Source organism: Lycium ferocissimum, chromosome 3, assembly GCF_029784015.1.
Source record: "Lycium ferocissimum isolate CSIRO_LF1 chromosome 3, AGI_CSIRO_Lferr_CH_V1, whole genome shotgun sequence".
Taxonomy (NCBI): Eukaryota; Viridiplantae; Streptophyta; class Magnoliopsida; order Solanales; family Solanaceae; genus Lycium; species Lycium ferocissimum.
The window spans coordinates 26,579,325-26,593,301 of record NC_081344.1 but is presented as its reverse complement, the minus strand read 5'-3'; the positions used below and the strand labels follow the sequence as shown (position 1 = coordinate 26,593,301).

At 33.2% G+C, this 13,977-nt stretch overlaps 1 protein-coding gene across 2 annotated transcripts; it reads left to right on the top strand.

Moving 5' to 3' along the window:
- Positions 1-3,557: 3,557 nt before the first annotated feature.
- LOC132050119 (uncharacterized) lies at positions 3,558-9,715 on the top strand. Of its 2 annotated transcripts, none has more exons than XM_059441181.1 (3): positions 3,558-4,168; positions 4,307-4,467; positions 9,214-9,715. In XM_059441181.1, the coding sequence occupies exons 1-3, from the start codon at positions 3,822-3,824 to the stop codon at positions 9,549-9,551; spliced, it is 846 nt and encodes a 281-aa protein (XP_059297164.1). In that variant the 5' UTR covers positions 3,558-3,821; the 3' UTR covers positions 9,552-9,715. The 2 variants fall into 2 exon arrangements, with proteins under 2 accessions (XP_059297164.1, XP_059297163.1); XM_059441180.1 differs by having other exon boundaries at positions 3,566-4,168; positions 4,298-4,467; positions 9,214-9,712.
- The last annotated feature ends 4,262 nt before the right edge of the window (positions 9,716-13,977 follow it).

Here is a 13,977-nt window from a genome sequence, read left to right as displayed (position 1 = left end):
CCCGTTTATGTTAATTTTCATGTTTCTTCTCTTTATTTTTCACTTTGCGTCATGGTATTTATTTTCTTGATTTGCTATTGTTTTCTACATTGCTGCACTTTTCCTCATTATTGAAGGACATTATGTGCTGAATCTTTATGGTTTCTCCTCAATATATTATTCTTGGTTTAATTTCGTCGCAACCGGAAACAACCTCTCTATCTCCCAAGATAGGAGCAAGCCCAACACACACTTTACCCTTTCCAGACCTCAATTTGTGGGATTGCATTGGGTATGCTGTTGGTTTAATTTCGTTACAATGATTTTAGGCTACTTGATATGTGTCACTTTAGTTTCTTTCAAATTTGTACTAAAATTTTCAACTTTTCCAGGAAGTTGGGTGAAATAATGGAAGAATTATAAACATTTCACTTAAAAGTCTCTCTTGTTCCCTTAGAAGTTGTCATTATAATTTACCATTCAACTCTTCACCAAGGACTTAATTAGAGTAAACTTTGCACTTATACACCATTTAATGATATTTTAGATGAATTTATGAGTTTTGACATAGCTTTTTTTGTTGGAGTTATGTCCATTTTTAGTCATGCTTTGCTGCAGGACGACTTGCTTATAGTAATTTTTCAGTACTTGTTAATTGTTATTTTGAAGATATTTTTTTTAAAGTTTTTCAATATTAAGGACACTCCACGATGGTCAAAGGTATGTTTACATTTAAGCCTTCAATCTTCAAATGTCGAAATAAGTTCTTTCTGGATTTGGTTTTCAATTTTTCATCTTCCTTTCCCTTTCCCATGTAGAATTTTTTAAGACAAACTGTATTATTTAGCAAGAAATATGTCCCAAACTAACTTTTTGATAATTGAATAATGAAAATATTAGAAATGCAAAGAAAAAGGTTTCCTTTTGAAAGAGCATGTACACATAATATAATACAATTTCGAGTAGAAAATAAAAGAATTAACTATTGTAGAAATTAAAGGATTACAAATATAAGTGCAAAAAATTTCTTCGAATTTCTGCTTTTCCTCATTGTTTATGTTTGAGTCAAAAATCGTACTTTGCCCAAATAGTTAAAAAGTTAAATAAGGTTAACCACAGTTGGTAGTAATTTGATAAAAATGGTTGAATTAACACAAGCAAGTTATTAAAAGTTGATAAAGAATAAATAAATAAAGGGAAAAAGTAAACTTATGCCAATTGTGATGAATAGTAATAATGGATTTCTCCCTTGCCAAGAATGAGCAAGAGCTTGATGATAAGAGAATCAGAACAATAATAATAAGCAGAAAGTAATTGATAATAATCTGTTTGTCAGTCAATATTCGATGCCTTCGTATACAAGTGAAAGTACTATTTATAGGTATCTATTCCTATCTGGTGCCTTTCCCATTGTGTGTATGTAACAACAATCATTAATTGCTCATTTAATTCCTTGATTCTGGCTGTCAGAAACCGTTTCGCCGTTACTGCATTAACTCTATTTAATGCGTAATCAAAAGGGTCTCGTATGTTGTTCCCGTTGATGTTCTCTTCGTTGACCATGTCATCGGTATCAGCTACCTCTTCGTAAATGCTGCGTTCGGCATTACCATCAGATCTTTCTACGCCATTGTATTTAACTGACACGTGTTGACTACATGTTGGTGCACGTGTTAGGCACGATTTTCACCCATACAGTTTAGAGTCCGCGACTTAAGTAGTACAAAAAATAAAAAGTTGAACCAAACTAGTGCAAAAATAAAAATAAAAAATGACATTAGTAGTATTCACGCACGAAATTCGTGCGTGAAAGGACCAAACTGCAAAATTACAGTTTGAGCCTTTCACGCACGAATTTCGTGCGTGAATAGCAACTGGTTTTAGGGCTTCTTGTGGAGCATAGATACAGCTTGCAGTCAATGCCAATTTTACTTACTTGACAGTCTTACCACCACGTGTGATGATTGGAGCTCTCCATCATTAATCACAAAACTTTAATTATTATTTTTTTGGCAGAGAGTGTTCTCTACAAAAATAAATTAAATTATGTAGCTTTAATTCAAATTAATTCGGGCCTGAAGTAGGTACGGATATCGACTGGAAAAAAAAAAAAAAAAACTAGATAATTTACGAATTGTAAACAGGTACGTGTTCGATGGGTTTGATGGGTACACTCTGAGTCCGCGACTTAAGTAGTACAAAAAATAAAAAGTGTATGAAGTTTTCGATATCCGTACCTACTTGTGCCCGAATTAATTTGAATTAAAGCTACATAATTTAATTTATTTTTGTAGAAACACTCTCTGCCAAAAAAATAATAATTAAAGTTTTGTGATTAATGATGGAGAGCTCCAATCATCACACGTGGTGGTAAGACTGTCAAGTAAGTAAAATTGGCATTGACTGCAAGCTGTATCTATGCTCCACAAGAAACCCTAAAACCAGTTGCTATTCACGCACGAAATTCGTGCGTGAAAGGCTCATTTTTGCAGTTTGGTCCTTTCACGCACGAATTTCGTGCGTGAATACTACTAATGTCATTTTTTAGTTTGGTTCAACTTTTTATTTTTTATACTACTTAAGTTGCGGACTCATACAGTTTATCAAATAATCTGTCCAAGCAAGCGTGATGATAATTGATAGGAACGTATAAACCATCTGCATATATTAACAAATGAACTTAATATATAGAGATATTACATATTCTTGAGAAGTTTAAAACGTCATTTAAGTTGAACTTTTAAGCCTGCTTTACTAGCAATTTACCATTCAACTCTTCACCAAGGAGTTTCAGGAAAAAAAAGAAAATAGAAAAGCTTTGCCCTACCACCTGTCTCGCCCTATTTAGAATTTTTTGAAAATGTGTTTTGCCCTGCCTCGCCTGTCCTGCCCCATTTAAGTACTCTCCTGCCATGTCCCGTTCAGAGGCAGATTCAGGCTTTTAAGTTTTATGGTTCAACTTAAAATTCCACGAAATTAAAATTAAAGAGATTTAATTGGTACAAAAAAATTGTCAATCAATCAGATCGTTAAGCTGAGGTAGAGCCAAGGGAGGGACGACGATAGCGCGAGGCTTGTCTTCTTCTCAACCCTTGAAGAGCTAGAAATAGTGCTTCTATATATAAACACAAAACTTTTCCTCATTTTTTTTTTTTTTTCAAATCAATGAGGGACAAAGTTCCTGTACAAAAAGAATTTTATTCATTCATTTCCCTCCATTTCTAATTCATTCCATTTTTCATTCGTACTTAAACCCAACAATCAGATCATTTACAATGTGGGGGGGGGGGGGAAGAGGAGGGTATAGGATTTTTTAAGACATTAACTTTTTATAATGCTAAGATTATCACGAAAAACAAAGGTCAATTTAAACTTTTGTGATGTTTAAATTATCTCTGTAGTTAGTTTATTCAAAAAGAGAGAAGCTTAATTAGCCCTTCTCTGAGAAATTTTATGAAAGAAAAAGAAATGTGGGACAGGAATAATAAATTACATTACATAAATAAATTAGAAAGGGTGAAAGAAGAATAAAAGGTGTGAAAACAAAATTACTAGCGGGACCTACACATTTCACTTGTTAAACAAAGGGTGACCCTCACACGTCTCACCCAAAGTAAAAAAATTTCCAATAAAACTCACTATATGTACCATCTCTATTCCATAACATGGAACTGGCTAGTGACCGGAAGAGAGCCTAAGCCACTTCTTTGACTACCCGTAGTTCTGTCTCTCTCTTTTTCTTGACGCCTTGCAGATTTCCTTTCATCCTTTCTATATCGTTGGAAAAAAAAAAAAAAAGATCTCTCACACACACATAGAAAAAAAAAAACAAGAAGTCAACAATGCTAAAGAGACAAGATTCTTTAGTGGCATCAGGGAAAAGTGACCATGTTATTAAGTCTAGTGGTTGCATGTCAGGCATTATTCAGCTTATCTCCAAATACCAAAACAAAACCAAACGCCTCAGCTCTGGAAGAAAGCAATACGGTTCATCACCAAGAAGAGCTTCTTCACCACCCAAAGTAATAGTGGAACATCAAAAAGATCACCTAAAGGTAGCAATTAGAAGCCCCATAATCCAACCAGACAACCAACGAACGGCGAAACAAACGGCAAATAACTCGCTGGAAAAAGTTAAAAAAGAGCCAGCGCTCATAGGGCTGGAGGAAAGTTACACTGCATATATAAGGTTAAAATTATTTTTATGAATATATAGTAGATGTTAAACCCCTTTGACTTTTTCACATGTTTATTGTACTGCTTTATATTTTTTTAACCCCTTACTAAAAATCCTGACTCCACAACTGCTTGTTGGTAGAGCTAATAGGGGGAATGAGTCCACAGAGCTGAAGAGAAGGAAGATTTTACAAGCCTTGGAGAAGTGTAATGATGATTTAGAGTCGATCAGGAAGATTATATACTCAGAAGAAAGGGTTATTGCAATGAGGAGATCACCTTTGTGCAACTTCGCCAAAGCTAAAGATAATGGTCCGTTTTCTAATTCTTGCTTTGCTTTTCTATTTTTACTTTCTCCACAATAATTTGACTCTTTTATTTTGGGGCATATCTCCATTTCAATTATCTCGATTGCTAATTCTTCAACAACAATAACAACAACAACATACCTAGTGAAATCCCATACAGTTGGGTGCGGTGAGGTCTGGAAAGGGTAGAATGTATGCGGACCTTACCTCTTGGGAGGTAGATATCTAGGCTGTTTCCAGTAAACCCTCAGGATTGATTTTAGTTCATGAAATATATTTTAAAAATATGTAAAGTATACATTGAACTCGATTACATCTGATATAATTAAATTAGATCATCAATCAAGTTCAAAATATATTCTTGTAATACGTAAAAATAATGATCAAATTTCCTTTGTTAAATTACGTTTAGTGTCCTAAAGTGAAATGTTTCATACCCAAAAAAAGAAGAAGAGGAGAATGGAAAAGTTGATCGTCTTCCTTTTTATTGAACAACGATTTTTCATGCATGACATTTAAGAAAATTACGAATAAGGCATAAATTTATTATATGTAAAAGCAGATAATCCCCTGATCGATTAATAATAATACTTACTCTGGGGGATCATTAAATGAATAACATAGAAACTTTTTGAGGTGGGTGATTTTTTTTTTTTTTTTTTTTATTTTTTTTTTATCAATAATTATTAAAGGTTTCGCATACAAGAATTGGTAATAAAATCACCTTTAACAAGGAACTCTTTAAAAATGAGATTTTGATGCGAATTCAAATTAACAGATTCTATAGTGAATATCGAACCCTGAGTGAGGAAATAAGAAACGATGGGATTTAGAAAGTAAGGATCGTATCTTGGGATAGGGAATTTTCATATGTACATTCCCTTGAAACGGAGACAAATTGCTATCATGTTTAACGTTGCTGTAGCTTAGAGTGCTAAAGTAATGGAATGAACAATCATATCAGGACAAGCATGGACCATTTCATCATTAAATATTATCTTTGTTAATTATCTTCTGAAAAAAGAGAATTCTAATTGTATCTTTTGGCAACGGTCTCTAGATCTGTGAGGGGCCGTTGTTAGGCCATGTAATATTTTGCTGAAAACTTCAATTGTTGCCTCCGCATAATAACAATAATTAGTCATGATTCAGTCAGAAAATGATGAAAAAGTGAAAATTTGAAAAAGACATTCTCCCAATAAACATAAAAGTAAAAGCAAATGTGTGATAAACGGTACCGCTGTCGGAAAACTTATTGGTCCACTCTCCACTAGCAATGTGCACTTCTTTTTGTTTTGTTAATATACTTCATTCTTTTTTTCATGTTATGATAAGATGGGATTAGAGGTATAATAACTACTCTTTGAGCACTGCTATTTGATAAATTTTGTATCATATTTGTTGGTGCATTAAACGCATGGGCGGGGCAAACAAATTAAGGGCGGTTAAGAGTAGTATAATCTTTGGAGAAATACTTGTTCAAGTAGTTCCTTCGACATAGTTGATTTTTTATTTAAAAAAAAAAAGAAAAAGGAATCGCATTAACACTTCAATTTGTGTTTAGTTTGGTAATTTTGTAAAAGCATTATATTGTCTATTTTAAAACTAACCTCAGGTATATCTCTTGGGTTACACTGTCATACAATCCAAAAGTGATGTGATTTAACGTCATCCCTGAGGTTTATCCCACCATTATACTGCGAGAGCCAGACTCTAATACCGAACTTGTGCTGATCCAAGGCCATGCTATGTATTATTCATTTTGTCTCTACAAGTTTCACAGATTTGTTTTTTAATTAAGTTACGCCATCAACGAGCCCAAGGAACAAATCCATGAGATCCATTAAGACAAAATGGACCATACATGCCATAAATGTAGACAGTGACATATGGTATCAGAGTCAAACCTTCATATTAAGATAGTTGGGAAAACCTTAAAGAAGGCACTGAATTCCAAGTGGATGTATGTGGCGGACTTGATGGGGGGAGGGTCAAGGTGAAGGATTGAGAGGATTTTTGGTGGACAAGCCTCGGTAGAAGATGTGCATATGAAATCTTAGGCAAATTTCATATCAAAAAAGAAGAGAAAAAATGAAGTGATATATAAGATAAAACACATCGGAATGGCGAAATTTAGAGGACAAATCTATGAGGTATGTCAGCAAAATGATAATATTTGCCATATATTTAGATTGTGACAAATATGGTACTGGAGCTGGTATCGGACTCCCATAGTACGATGGTAAGCTCATTTCTGCAAAGCGCCGAGTCCCTAAGGGTGGGGCGGGGGGGGGGGGGGATATGTTACCACTAACCATGAGTCGGCTGATGAGGGTGGGCCAAAGTGAAGGGCTGACATATTTTTTAAGCTTGCAAGCTTTTAGAAAATCGATGCATTTGACACCTTAAAAATCCTATATTAGAATGGGATGAGAATATTGAGGGCCACAGAAGGGCAAGTTTAAAATTTAATTGAGGTGTGCTTTGGGCTAAAGTCCAAGGGACAAAATCATGTAGCCCCAAAGGTTAGGCAAGAATGAACGGTACATTAACAATTGGGTCAAAGTTGTAACAAAGAATGTAACAGCGCACATACCATTGGTAGTTCAACTCAAAATGGAGTTCACTTTGGAGGTTGGCTTTGGCAAATCTCATATCGGAATGGGAGCAAAAAGTTAGGACTCATAATGATGCAAGTTAAAGATTCAACAATTGAGGCGTCATTTAAGTTAAAGCACTAGGGACTTCTTACCAATTTTTTTGTTTCACAAAATAAATGATTAGAGCATTTAAACGAGGTAACTCGTTAACGTTTCAGTTAAAGATGGAAGATATGGGTGAAGATGCAAGCATTCTCCAAATAATGATTTCAAAATGTTTTAAAAAATTGTGCTTTAAAATGATCCAAACTTGCGAAATTGCGACCCCGACTAAAACTCCAATCAAGAAGAACAATGCCTTGTAAGCCAGATAGTATTCGAATACTCGAAAACAAGATGAACTACTAAGTAAAACTTTTTATGTCTTGAGATCTTAAGAAAATTATCATAAGATTAATTTGAGAGAAAGTGGATTAAAGATCTTTAGCATCACACAAATAATGACAAAAGGTTATTACATTAATTTAATGCTGGAAATAAGTTTCACCTAGTCTATTTCAAGGGGCCAAATGTGATATGATGTTCATTGAGTAGATCAAGGAACTCAATTTAGATGCATATGCTATCTGAATATCATTTGTACAACATTATCTTATGTGATAAAGACATACACTCCATGGGAAAATGAGAAAATGATGTAACACGTGCTTCATATCATGTGTGTAGATATCGATCAAAAGGGTTAACATAGGTTTTATCTCAACTTATTATTGTGTGAGACCTGATTGAGTGGTACTCATGACTCCTCTCAGTGGCTCGAAATTTGATTTGATGCTCTCTATCTTAACATGCTAGCAAATGACCATGAGAGCTTCAGTTTGACGAAGCATGAAGAGAGACTCATGGAAAGAGAAAGATCATTCACGGAATCTCATTTAGTTTGTGTTTGCTGGTATCAATTATGACTTATGATTCATACTTGTGAACACAAAAAAACTATGATACATGAGATCAATGTAAGATGTATCAATGCGATTCAAATGATCTAGGACATTGAGCATACTTCTTATGATATACTTGATGATTCACATGACAATCATGAGAGGCTATATATTCCTAACAGATGCATAGGAAAGTGCTTTCATAGTATGCGGCCACATGACCTATTTATCCTATTTGAAATGATGCCAAATAATTTAAAGGAAAATATTTCCACCAATAGTATGATGATTAGGATTTACATAAATTATGCTCTGAGGATTCTCGATGATCGGTAACACGAGTCATGGTTGCTGTAGATACGATTCCACTAAGGAGGAACCCATAGGTCTCCTATACTGGTATTTTATGGTTAAATTTTACAAGTGTGAAAGTATGTATATAAACACCTATTATATGCTATCATCCACTTTTGTACAAGGTTGATACATTATTTACCATAAGTTTAATATTACATATAGAAGGGGTTTGGGTGGGGGTGGGGCGTGGGGTGTTTAATCAGTATTGTTGCGGAAAAAAATGATTTTATTATTATTATTATCATCATCATCATCATCATTATTATTATCATCATCATCATCATCATCATCATGATTACATCATCATCATCATCATCATCATCTTAACAGCTAATTCTAAAGGACATGTCTGTTCTGAAACAATTGGAGTTTTTTCTGAAACAATATTGTACCCTCAACATAATTAACGGTTAACATTTTGCATAGAAGAACGTTGTTTCATTGAAAATCTTTCACATCAAAAGCATTTAATCCATCACTGAGGAGGGCAGCAATTTTCGATACCCTTTTGTTAGTTATTGCATTTACATATCTTATTTTTTCCGCTCATTTTTATGCAACAACCAATTTTACACACTTGCAAAATTTCGGCTGCTAATTAGTTGAGCAATATTTTCTGGTACATTAATGTATACCATAGAAGTCAAAACCTCCATAATTTGTAACTGTATATATAACAAATAAATAATTTAATATTTATTTGTTATACATACACATACACATATATAATAGATTAAAAATATTACGCATAGTATCATCTTTTGGGTGGATCATATTACACATCTATAGAAAAACTAAATGGGCAATAATATAATAGATTAAATATAATTTTGTTTTTCCTTATTTTTGAAGGGCATATTACACAACAAAGGAAGCCAACACAAAGAATCAAGAGGCTAGGAGCGTATGAACCAGTTGATATTTTTCATAAATTAACAAATAATGAACCATTTCACATGAAGTCAGTGGTTACAACTTCGCCACTATGGTGCAGCAAAGCCATGATTCAAAGTGTAGAGGAAGTGTGCAATGACATTGCATGGGGGCAACATAGAGAGGCAGGGAGAATAGGACTTGTCTTACAAGATCACATTTGCAGGGAATTGATTGAAGAGCTCATCAAAGAAATGGATCTAGTTGGCCTGCGTTCTTTACTGTTTATAGCATGTAAGAAAAGACTTCTCTGCTAAAGTTTTATTGCTTTTATTACTGTTTTTTATCCTTTTATATCACATATATTGAGATTATTGATCTTTATTATTACTTACAGTGACATACTTTGAAAAGATATGTCGTATTTAGTTGGCTTAATGTTATTCTGTTTTGCACAATCTCTATTATTGGAATACTATGTCTAATCTTTTATACATGATATTTGTATGCGTTAAAAATGATCCAGTCGAGTCACTCAAAAATGATGCAAGAGCTTATCAACGCTGCTTCTCATTAACAAATCCTTTGCATAGGCGTCAATTGGTAATCACTCCATGCGTCACAATAAGTTCTGCACAGATGGTCTCTTAAATATCAACTCGCAAGCAAGCACCGCAAGCAAGCAGCTGGCAAGGGAATATGTTTGTCTTCTGGTGTCAAGTCCATCAGTATTAAACATGTTTTGCAATCCCAAGCCATTCATCTCTTCACTTCTATGATCCCTCCTAAAATAATTCTTGACCAAAATTGATATGATCCTAATTAGGAAAGTATGAAAACAACAATCAAAACACCCAAAAATTAAAGGATAGTAGAAATCAAGAGATGAGATAGAAGAAATAGGAGATGGGATAGAAGAAAGAAAGGATCTAATTTAAATAAAATTATGACTAATTAAATATTTGAAAGGGTAAAGTACATATATATATATTAAGAACAAATATTTATGAAACGTGACGATAGTTTTCTATTTACAAACATAACATTACAAACCATATACAAAACATGCTTTTTTAGATTTTTTATTTTTTTATTTTATAATTTTATAATTTTTTTTAAAAGTATTTTTTTTTTAAATTAATTTTTCTTTAAAAAAAATTTCGCTAAAAAATTTATATATGAAAGTTGTATGAAATGTGTATATCTCGCGCAAGACTTAAAAAGTTCGCTCAAATTTTAGTGTATGAAAACTGTATGAAAAACGTATGAAATGTGTATATCTCATTCAAGGCTTAAAAAATCCGCTCAAAATTGTGTGTATGAAAACAATATGGAATTTGTATCTCGCTCAAGGCTTAAAATTTCGCTCACATTTTCGTGTATAAAGTTCATGTTAGATTTCTGTAAAATTAAAATAACTACAATAACATTATATACAACTTTAATACAACAGTCAAGACTTTAAATAATTGCTCAATTTTTTGTGTATGAAATGCACATATCTTGCTCAAAGCTTAAAAAGTTAGCTCAAATTTTATGAAACACGTATGAAATGTGTATATCTCGATCAAAGCTTAAACATTACGCTCAAAATTTTATGTATGGGAATAGTATCAAATGTGTATATCTCACTTAAGACTTAGAATTTCATTTACATTTTTCGCATATAAAGTTCATATTAGGTTTCTGGAAAATTAATTCAACTACAACAACATTGCAATTACTTTTATACAATATTCAAGGCTTAAATTTTTCGATACAATTTTGTATATGAAAATTGTTTTAAAAATTTCGCTCCCACATACACATTTCATACACAAAAGTTTGAGGTAATTTTTTAAGCCTTTGGGCAAAAAAAAAAAAAAAAAAAAAAAAAAATAATAATTTTTAAAAAATACAAAAATTATTTTTTTTTAAAAAAATTTAAAATATTTTTTTTAAAAAATAATTTTAATTTGTTTTTAAATTTTAAAAAAAATTATTTTCTAAAAAAAATAACAAAAAAACGAAAAATACTTGAAAATCCGTCATGTTTCGTAAAACATTCTTATGTATTGTAAATAAGAAAAATTATCTATATATTTTTTAATAAAGAGTCTTAAGTAGGTACCCTATGTCATTTTCCCTATTTGAAATCAATGACAACAAGCGCGTGGAGGCCAACTCACCATCAAGGTGTGTTTTAATACAAAGGGAGTGATAGTTTAGATAGGTAGGGGCGGCTCAAAATTGTTGGGGGCCTAAAGCTAAACCTCAATGAGGGGCCTTAACTTTTTTTTTTTTTTTTTTATCACAAAAAACGAGAATAGAAAAAAGGATCCATTATTATTTTTCATTTGAAGTCTATTTTTTTAAGGATATATGCCAGATATCTAACTTACTTCCTCAAGAGCTCCTTTTTGAGATTGTATCAAAGATTCAATTCTTCTTTCTTGAGTTTTGAACAACTGGACTCAAAATTTTCTAGTTGACATATTTTATATTCTAATAAATAATTAAAGAGACATTATGTATTACATAGTAAGATATCAAAACAAGCAAGTTGTGGATGAAAAAAAATACTAAAAAGTTTAAATAATAGAACCTGATTCAAGAAGTTGATAACTTGATTTGAGAATACTTATTTGGTGCTTCAATATACCACTTGCAATATTTGGTGCCCGAGAAAAAACAAAAATAGAAAATTCGTACACTGTGTCTTTCATAGCAATATAAGTCAAAGACTCTCTTGGAGAAACAAAGAAGAACATAAAAGCTTAGAAGTATATTAAAGTTTAGAGAAAGGTTAAAAGTAGATTGAGTGTTGCAGAGAAACTAATCAGGGGCCTTCTTTTTTGTCAATATACTAGAGATTGAGTATTTATATATTGTACATTACTTACTGATTTAGGGGCCTTATTTTCTATCAATTAATTAACTATTTCCTTTTAATGACAAAAAATACTTTGAATACTTTATAATTTTTCAAAAATAAACTATATTGATGACAAATGAGCCCCCCAAAATTGAGAGGCCTAAAGCCTAGGCTTTAGAGGCTTCACCAAAAAACCACCCCTGTAGATAGGTAAATGAAACAATGGATAATCAAGGTACGAAACTCACAAAATCAAACGTCAATCAAACGCCAAACGCAAAAAAGAAGTCAGGGTTAATTTCGTGTGAGTTTGATTTTGTGTCTGAATAAAACGACGGAGTGGCTTTTTTCTTATGTCGGGTCAGGTCTGGGTCGGGTCGGGGTGGGTGACTGATTTTTAAATAGCCACGTGGTAATTTTTAATTTTTTAAAAAAGGTAAATAATTTTTAATTCGAAAAATAGGAGTCTGTTAACGAAAAAGGTAAATATGTAACATTAGTGTAATAACAAGGGTATATATGCATCATTGTTTTAAACGAGGGGTAAATCTGCTGTAAATCGCAAAGTTTAAGGGTATATTTTCCTCTTTTCCCCTGTTTTTACCACTACGTAGCATTGGTGGTCTTGTAAAATAGTTCATTAGATATCTATTTCATTGTTTGCTTTGTTACGTCTAGTGACCTACCATAGCTGACATGCTAGCAAACCTAGCTAAAGAAAGATTATGGGAAGCTTAGAGAGGACTCAAAGAGATGATATCGAATCTAAAGGGAAAGATGAAAAGTGCTCGGTAGCGAAAAAGTTGATAGAGTGACTACAATAAAAGATGCTGAATTTCATTCAACAAAGAAAAGGAAAACAGAAGTTCAAACATGGTTAAGCAATGTCAAAAACAAACTAGAAGATTTTCATAGCCTTGAGAAAGAAGTTCAAGAGTGTGGCCGATTTTTTCGTGTAAAACTGGCAAAGTTTGTTGATACAATGATCGAGAAAGCCGAGGAACTCATCAAGCAAGGCAAGTTTCCTAAAGGGGTTTTACATAACGTATATGAAGAAAAAGCGGGGGCCTTTGGTAGCAACATATTCAAAAGGCCAAGCATTCGGACGAAGTTCGGAAAATAGAGCAAAATTTTGACAAAGGGATTTTTGTTATATCCCGTATTTTGTACGTTGGAATATTTTAAGTTAGTTGCGACAAGTTAAGGACAAGGCTATTTTTCGATTTGGTGTAATGTATAAGTTGTTTATGAATTTTATTGGTATGGAATATTAAGGGAAATTAGGGGCTAGAAGTTGAAATAAAAATTTCATGAAAAGGCCAAAGTGGCCGGTGTTAAGGTGGGACCCACATGTTGGGATTTTATAAAGGACATATGAAGAGATATATGAGTAGTACGTGAAGTTGAGCGAGTCCCAAGAAGGACCCATAAGCTAAAAATGAGTGTAAAGTACTCCAAAGGGACGATTTAAGAAAACGTCTTCGGGTGATCGACCGAGGGCCAAAGCGGTATTATGCGTTTTGAATTTGGGAAAACTCCCAGAATAAAGTTGTAGATAATTGAAATAGCTTTCCAACCATAGGTCGTGGATTCACGGGCGACATCGGGATAAGGAGATATAGACGTTTAAAGGCGAAAAGGTCGAGCGAACAAAGTGGATTCGGCCAACCCGATTCCAAGTCGGGTCAGGCCCAATACCCATGCTATTTAAGTGAAATTTTCAGCTTTCTCCTTCATTTTTCAGACCAAAACATCCAGATTTTCAGAGATGGAGAGAGAGAGAGGAGAGAGAGAGAAACCAAATTTTGACCACGATCCAAGCCCCGAATCGCGAAGCTCATGAAGAGAAAAGTGTTGTACATTACGTTGCCTTCAATTTGGGCTAAAAA